The sequence below is a fragment of the Anarhichas minor genome, unplaced genomic scaffold, assembly GCF_050575085.1.
Source record: "Anarhichas minor isolate MPS153535 unplaced genomic scaffold, ASM5057508v1 ptg000023l, whole genome shotgun sequence".
In the NCBI taxonomy this organism is placed as follows: Eukaryota; Metazoa; Chordata; class Actinopteri; order Perciformes; family Anarhichadidae; genus Anarhichas; species Anarhichas minor.
The window spans coordinates 3,228,443-3,237,394 of record NW_027466469.1 but is presented as its reverse complement, the minus strand read 5'-3'; the positions used below and the strand labels follow the sequence as shown (position 1 = coordinate 3,237,394).

The 8,952-nt window shown below is 40.5% G+C and overlaps 1 protein-coding gene across 1 annotated transcript in view; it reads left to right on the top strand.

Moving 5' to 3' along the window:
- Window positions 1–1,080: 1,080 nt before the first annotated feature.
- arhgef10la (Rho guanine nucleotide exchange factor (GEF) 10-like a) overlaps window positions 1,081–8,952 on the top strand; it is a 97,499-nt gene continuing 89,627 nt past the window's right edge. The window contains exons 1-2 of the mRNA XM_076097024.1: window positions 1,081–1,372; window positions 3,221–3,248. Of these exons, the coding sequence (XP_075953139.1) occupies window positions 1,081–1,372; window positions 3,221–3,248 (320 nt within the window). The remainder of the gene's footprint in view (window positions 1,373–3,220; window positions 3,249–8,952) is intronic.

Sequence of the window (8,952 nt, the reverse complement as noted above, 5' to 3'; positions counted from 1 at the left end):
GTATTGTAAGGGAGAGCGTGTGTTTTTGGATCCCTCCGGGTCTGTCCACATCACCTCATCCTCCGTGGTCCCCTTGTTCTCCTCCTCATCATCCTCTCTCTCTTCCTACTCTTCTTCTTGCTGTCACTGCTTCCATGTTTTGCTAAGTTCTCACAGAAGAGGTGAGCTTACCTGAGGTCTATTTGTAGCGTCAGGAAACAGACTGAACGGTGTTCAATTAGTATGAAAGTGTGTGTAAGCGTTTTGTTTTTGCATTTTGAATAGAAGTGTTTCTCCCAACGATTGCCAGAGATTTCATTCTTGAACGTGTGTGTACTGCAAGAAACAGCGTGTAGTGTTTTGCAAGAAGTGTTTTGCAGAATTGCGAACAAAGTGCAAAGCAGAAAATGTGTTTGCACTTTTGGAGCCTTTGTCTAAGGCTTGGTTACAAAAGTCAAGGTTTGATGCTTTTGTCTTAGCATTCACTTTTAGTGTGTAAGCAACCCTCCCCCTCAAAAACAACAACAACGTGTAAGCAGCTTATGTTTATAAAGACCAGAGAACATTCCAGTCCTTCCATCCATTTATCTTTGTTATGTCTTTATACAAATAATAAACATTATATGAGGGTCAGTACTCATATTATGTGCAGCTTATTATCAGATGCAGACTGGTTACAACATGATTTTTTTCTGTGCTTTAGAGTTGTATTAGAGCAATGTATTCAAGTTTTATTTTTCTATTGCTTACACACTGAAAGTGAATGCTTAAACAAAAGCATCAAACCGTAGCACATTGAGGATTGAGCCCATGGCCCACTGATTGTAATATTGTGTCTGTGGAGACAAACATGCTGTATTACAGTTTTTCTCTTTGAATGCAGATGAAAAATTAAACTATTTACACATTTCTCAAAACTTGAAGGTCATGTATCAACAAAAAGAACACAATTCCATTGTTTTCACTATACATTGAAATCAACCAGGAACTTTTCTGTACTAAAATATGAGTTGATTCTGTGGTTTCAGTCATCAGTCAAGTGTCACGTTCAACTCAAAAAGTGGACATCTCATTTTGAATTGTGTCTCTTTTTCAGGGATCATGTCGACAGGGATGTCTCACCAGCAACCGCCAAAGGAGGATGAAGAGGAGGAAGATGAGGAGCAAGGGGAAGAGTTCTCGTTTGAGGACAGTGAGGAGAAACTACTGGAGGGCAGGACAGGGATCACCTCTGACTCTCTTAGAGCCATCCAGTTGTCAAAAAAGGAGGACAGAGAGACATCAGGCAGCGTGTCACAAACAGGCGCAGACTGCACACAACTTCTCAGAACGTCGCCTCCTGCTGGACAGGAGGGCATCCTCACCGAGGATGTAGCTCCAATTTCCACTGCAGGTAAGACTTTCTCTGGATGATAAGGTTATTGTTAAACTGGTGATGAATGTTGGTTGTTCTAGTGTGTACTGTACAGCTCTGGATCAGCTGATCAGACCGATATCAATGTGATACACTTTGGTGGAAGGTGTGACCTTACTTCCTTTACTATAATAAATGGGGCAATACTGGTGTGCAGAACTTCCCTTAAGTCATTTTCTAAAACTGATTGAAAATAAATATTGATATTATTTGATCTAACTTAATGATATTAGCGTTACTGTAGTTCCTTAACGTTATTATGACCCAATATTGGTGTCAAAAGTAACCGAACCGTAACGTTATTCATTATTTAAGGTAAGGCTGTAGTATTAATGTTGTGTTATTGTACATATTTTGTCGAATATTGGATCATAATTACTGATGCATTGACCCGTAGTAGTAGGAGTATTTGCATGTTGAAAGCTGGTACATTAGACATTACTTTATATGTAATATAACTATATACTGCTGTTCTAGCTGGACAATGACACATATTATTAATATTAATAATATTTTATTTTGCATTATTTAGTTTTCTATTCGAATGTTTATGTACTAAAGAAGTACCTCATAAGCTGATAAATACATATAAATGTGAAGAAACTTACAATAAATATCTTTGAAATATAGTGGAATAGAAGTATAAGGTATAGCTGGAAATGACAAAATGGACGTATAGTATAAACAGAATAGAATATATCTATTGTACACATATGTTGAACATTTACTTTGGCCTCTCTGGCACATTGGGAAGTACAGGGAGACTGTACTAACAGATGTGGACTTTGACAGTTTGACACCATCTGGCTTCAATTAACGTTACTCCAACCTTTTTTTTCTTTTCTTTTTTTAACAAGAGACAGGGGATAGTGGTTGAAGTTGCTGTACTGTAACCGAAACCCACACGCTTCATCCTCTCAACATGTACGCTGTCATCAAGCTGCTGCCTGCTGGGCAAATCACTGAACCACTACCTATTTCACTGAACAATAATCTGTCTTTGACAAGCTGCCTCTGAGATTTTATGCTTCTTCTTTAGTTAATGGATCTGATCAGTTTCCCATAGCCACATGCTGTGTGAGTGTCCGTAGCTGATATGTAGTTTTAATACCTCCTTAAGTGGATTTAATTTGTGCCTCTGGGCGGACAGAGCAGAGTTAACATCCCCATTAATTGGATGAAGTTATGTAGATATAAGTATGATATATTTACTACCTGGCTATTGCTGCCAAACAGGCCCTGGTAATTACACGCCCAGATGAAAGAGATCTAGGTCATGGAGAAGTTCTGTTGGACAAAGTGAAGCGATTAATGCTTAATTAAAAAGCTTTTTTTACCAAGTCTATGTGTGGTCATCCATTGAGTGGGCTGTGGTGATGCATTGGGGAATTCTGGGCGTTGCTAATAAAGTGTATTGAGGTCTGTTACTGTTATCTAATCGATGGCGGAGAGCAGCTGAGATTCAGATCTTTCCCTCACCAGATGACACAAGTTTACATGGTGCAATCTAAAGGAAATCATTTTGTTTAAATGCAGTTTCCTTGAAAATACAACACAACCATGCAAAATCAACACCGTGGCTACCTTATCCCATCTGCTTAAGTATCTCAGATTCGGTGTCCTACGTGTAAGCAGGTGTGACTTAGTTTTTGACAGAAATGTTTTACAAGAAGTACGAGGGAAGAAGTAATTACAACACAAAGTCACAGTCTTTCAAGCTGTCTTTATGGAATTCTGACGAGGTTGCATTTGTCATTTTTGAAACATGTGCTTCCTTTGCTTTGGAATAGTTTGTCTCATGGTTGCTGTTTTCTTCTTTTTTGACAGATGTTCCAGTTAATGAGTCACCCAGCGGGTAAGTTGCCTTCGATTCCTATTACAGTATCGGAAAAAATGACTTAAGGGCGGTGGAGAAACTCAACATCACATCGCATCAGTGTTATGTCATTATGTCTGAGATTATGTCATGCTTGCACTCCATCCAAACACGCCACAGTGGGTACGAGATGCTCTGATGTTACGCCGCATCTATTTGTACAACATTTAGATGCCAGATGGCACGTCACACCCACGGTGACAAGTGGTAATGTCAAGTATAGCGGATACCATCCTCGGAGGAAAGAGCAGGATTGCAAAATGTATGATGATGCATCCAGTATAACACGATGAGCCGTGCTTATACTCTGTAATGCAGTGTCAAAATGAATTTGATTCAAAAAGTCAGTCACCCAATGAAAATTAATCATTTTTCTCATGTAACCCTAGTGATATGTACGCAAACAGTTGTTTTTCTCTGCTTAACTTTTAAGTTAGCCATCGCTAAGATTTCTGCTGTCCCCCCAATACAGTCAGTGGAGGTTAAATATAAAGTAGTTTTTGATGCTCAAAGCACTGAATAATTACATTCTCCTTCCAGAAATATATAATCTTTCTCACTGCAAACATTTTGGCTTTTAATTGCTAGAGATAGACAGGTGTACCTAATAACATTGATGGCTGAGTTCAATTAAGTCTCCCTATCATCCTTTCCAGTGAGCTGGTGTTAATAATACAGGGGAATATCAATATTCATTGTGTTTGGTGGCCGCACACCTGGTACACCCACACAGGTGATTAGAGTTGTTTTGGCTGATGAGGCCTCGTCTCAGGACAGTGTGAGCGTGTTTGACTGTGTGAGTGGCAGCTCCCTCGTCTCTGGTTAGCTCTGCTGCACCAGTTAGCGTGGGACAAATTACACTTACATTACAATTACATCATTCGCATACCTCTCAAAATTCCCAGCACAGGTCTACCTTCAACCTGAGCAGAGGTCTAATCAGCCAGAATAAGCGAAAACACCTGTTTCTAAGAATTGGCATGTGACGTCACCCATTGGTTCGTGGACTGCCGTTTTGAAGCCTCGAGAAGTGATGTGGAGACGCCACATACGGCTCTGGTAGGGTAGCGACCTGTCAATCACAAGGTAGCGGCGCCCTAAAAGCATACTTTGCTTTATGGTCTATTTGACTCTAAAAGGACCATAATTTACTAGATGAACATGTATTGAAGAAGACTTAAAACGAGCGATTTAGACCATATTCAATTAAAATTCAACGAGGTCCAGTTAGAGAGAATCTCCTCATGCAAAGGTCCGGAACATCAGATTAATGTAGTCAACAACTGACTGTTAAATCAAATAAAGAAAGTTCAATTGAATAATATCCCAACGATATTTATTGTCAGATTTCAAATTAAACTGGATGAATTATAAATTATAAATACTCTAATAATAAATAAATGTAAAATTAGAACTGGATTAAAAAAATTAAATACATTTGCTTTTTAAAAAATTTGCATCTTAAAATAAAGTACTTTATTTTAGAAAAATGAACTGAACTGAATTGTCCTGCAGCTTTAAATTCAGTTCATTCAGGTGTGAAGTGAAAAGAGCCACGATATTATATTCTTCTCATCTTCTAAAGTGCAGTGTGCAGTGACTTTATCAGTGGTTATGAAACCACTTGTTTCAGCTCTATTCCTCTCTGTTAACATCATTGTTGGACAGTTGAACATTTTATGTTCGGATTGATCATATTGGGCTCTTAGATTGTTTATTATGTGTTCATTTCGGATGTGAGTAAGGTCAAAGGATTTGTGATTTGTCTCGTAGTGAAGCTTCACATTACCGCTTTTAATAATCGTCACTGTCTCTGAACATGAGACATACTGGTGTTGAACTGTCGATGGGAAGAATGAAGATATAAGAGACTGCACATTCTTCTTTAAAGGTTCTGGTCTCGTTGTCCACTTTTCTCTTTTTGGAGAACGCCATGTGAAATAACTTCCCTGATTCACGTACACGTTGGTTCTCTCACATTTAATAATTCTCAATTATTTATCGGTTTTCGTTCCGGGTCCAGATACAACAGCGTCTGGGTTCGGGTCCGGACCGCGGCCCGCCAATTAGCGACCCCTGATTTAGACCATAAACTCATGTTTACTGTGGTGGAAATTAATCTTTTTAACCTCCCTGTGAGAAATAACCGTGATGAGAAAACTCTTAAAATATCCAAAATATATTTATTGAACAGACACTTAGAATAATTCAGCTGAATGGATAGAGCTCTTTGCCCACAGATAGTTCGGAGGTCTAACAACAAAAGAATAGTTTAACAGAGTATATACGCACATTATCTTGCCCCCCTCGCAGATGTCCTCCTCTGCCTGCCGATGCATCCACCAAGGCCAAGGTCCCAGCCTTGGTATTGTTTTCATGGGAAGAGGGTTAAGTGGTGAGATCAGGATGACACTACAGCAAGCCAGACATGAAAATACCTTTTGATATGATAACTTTTATTATTTGGGTTTAAATGAGTCCGGTTGGCCTCGTCTGCATATGTTCCGGTTTAAGCGATGCAAGTTATCTAAAATCTAAAAGAACAATATGATAAAATGCCACAACAATTACAATGTTTACTGAGGTAATAAATCGAGTGAGAAGTAGGGTCATTGTCTCATAAAACTTATTTTTACAACCAGAGGAGTCGCCCCCTGATGGCCAGTAGAAATGCAAGTTTAAGACACTTCAGCATTGGCTTCACTTTTCAGAAGCGGAGCTTGCTGCCTGGTGCAAAGCCGAAGGAGAATACCTTGAAATTCTAAACCTTTTCACATAAAACTTAAACAAACTTAATGGAAACATTTCATTGTTTATGGGTGAAATGACTGAAACTTGTGGAGTTTAGGAATGAGAGTCCTACATCAACTTATGGAAACATTAAAACTGATAATCATAAGCGTTATTATTATTCATGGGATTTTGTATTTGGCTGTGTGGCAGAATAAAGCTCTGTCTGTCATGACAGTAGTATTGTACTGAAGGCCTTTCCTTTGCACTGGAGACTCTTTTTACAGCCGTCTGACGGCAGCAGGTGTCTGTTCCATCTGCAGTCTCTAACTGGAGTGATGTCGTGCACTGTTAAGTTACAATTATGCAGGGCAGATCCGCTGGTTACATTTTGTGCAACCAGCATCAGACTGTTAGTATAAGAGCCCCTCCGTGCTTCTGTGTACATCAAACGTGTTGTTTTGATGAACTATTCTTCAGTTTCTTGCACAACAGTTTCCCAAACTGACGGTGCGTCCTGACGGGGAGAACTCCTATAATGCTCTAATAATAATGTTTCTGATCCCACCCTGTGCCCAAGTACGAAGAGGGAGCCTGGCCACGGAATTAACAAAAGTCTGTTTGGCACGCTCCCGACACAACTTGGCAAGGCGCACTTTACTGCGATCTGGCGGCACCGCTGGGTTCACGAGCCCGCAGTGTCCTCTTGTGCGCACAGAGCAGCAGAAACCACTGACTTGTGGAGGTAAAGAGATAAAATCAAACGCTCTGTGACAGCTGCTGATTCGGAGGACAGACCGGATGGACATCTGAAACATGAAGCATCGTGAATAACATGATGAATAAAACAACACGCAGGCTGTTGTAAACATCCCGTTGTTTTTTTCCGTTCCTTCTTCTTTTGAGTTTTTCAGTGTTGACCGAATCCCGAGCAGCTGATTTGTTGTTGTAGTTATAGATACATTTTTTCTCTGTTTGAGAAAATGGACGTTTGGCGTGATAGCGTGTAAAAAGTGTTAATGCGTGAGTCTCACAGTCAATGCATGACAGTTGGCAGCGCTAATAATACAGCTAACTAACTGATCAGAGGAAGTCTTATACAGTCAACATGCAGCGTTACACAGTGAACTGCAGTCAAGCTCTATGGAGCTGGTAGACACAGCTTCTTAGATTGCGAGAGGCCATCTTGCGATGGGATCACAACAGCCGTGACGCCAAATTCGGCTGAAGGCGTAAAGTTTTTTTGGTGTATTTCCGGTGCCCTTGCTCGACCACACCCACCTTTGAACTTTCCATTCAGTTTGATCTCTTGCGGTCTAGAAAGGGGACACTTGACCCCCAATTGACGCAGATTGGCCAATGAAAGTGTAGCATCGGCCAGCTCCGACCAGGGTCCAACAATTTATAAGCTAGTCATGGTTAAACATTATGTAATAGTGATAGTCATTAGCTGCAGAGGTTGGAAGGAAATATACGTTTCTAAAACCTGTGGAGCTAACATTAGCAGAGTAAGTTAGTGCATCATTACCTAGCGTTAGCACTTCTATGCTACGCTAGCTACAGAAGGAAAACTGAATGTCTACACATGCTGCGTTAGCTTTTTAATGAACAGTGAATAAAGACCTACCCGGCTTTACAGAAACAGAGTTGTTCCTTCATTTCATGTTTGCTTCACGGCCTCAGCACAGTAAATGATAATGTGATAGTTTATTGATTAGTTGAAAGCAACTTTTCATTTTGCCTGCACCCGTCCACGGGGAGGTCCGCAGCCAAAGTCACCTACAGAACAGCAGCCCTGGAGCTGAGAGACAGAGGTAGTTCTTCCAAAGGCTCTGGATTTGAAAGACATTTAATGCCCTAAGAAGTATAAAACAAACACTGAAATAAAGTTTATAAAGCTCACACCACCCTCACACAGGGGAAGCACATTAACATCCAAACTGTTTGCACCTCCAGATAGCGATAACCACACTAAAGTAATTCAGAGACAAGTGAAATTATAAAGTACTCTTTCTTTGCTTATTTAAAGTTATGAGATTTAACTAAATGTTTCAAAGCTAAAACAAACCATGAAGACATATTTCTGGGTTCAGATCTCATCAGAATCATCCCTCGCTGGCCTTGGTAATGAAGCCATGCAGGGGCGTGAGGCCCGCCACCTGTGCTTCTGCTGTGGGAAGTGTGCTCAGAAACCTCTACTGATAGTGCTCTTCAGGGTTTGGATTCCTGTGGGCTTTCCTGTGCTGAAAATAAGAGCCTATATCTGTGCACAGGTGTGTGTATACAGTGCATGAATGCATATGTGTGTGTGTGTGTGTGTGTGTGTGTGTGTGTGTGTGTGTGTGTGTGTGTGTGTGTGTGTGTGGAGTAGAGTCGAGTCACAGTGAGGTCTTGACAATTTCTCACGCTGGGAGATTTCTGCTGAGTGCACATATCCCCTTTGGTTTAGTCAATAGTCTGCCTTTTAAAGAAGAGCACTTTCCACCATCAAGGTGTTAAGACTGTCAGCACATCCACCAGATCTGTCAGCAGTTTTAGAATAATATTGCCAAAATTACTTTGCGATTGTTATTGCAGAAAATATGGGTTTTCCTTAACACTGCAATGACGGCACATCAGCTCGTTACAGCTATTAAGCTCAAGGCAGCATTTCTCTCCTGTGAGTTTTGTGTGCTCAGCCGGGGTTTGATGCCGGCGTTGACTCCTCACTTTTTACCCCCTTGACAGATAGCTTTCATTAAACGCATTGCACGGAACCCCAGCGCTGAAAAAGATGAACACAAAGGATACCATGACAACGTGGCATGTGAGCGTCTGTTTTATGTGCACAGAGCTCTAACCGCAGAGTGTAAATCAACTGTTTTTTTTACCGTCAGAAAGTTACTTTTTTTGTTTGTTAGTTTGAGTTCACCTCTTTGCCCTTTTGCAGCCTTGCAGAACTTTAGACTTTTGC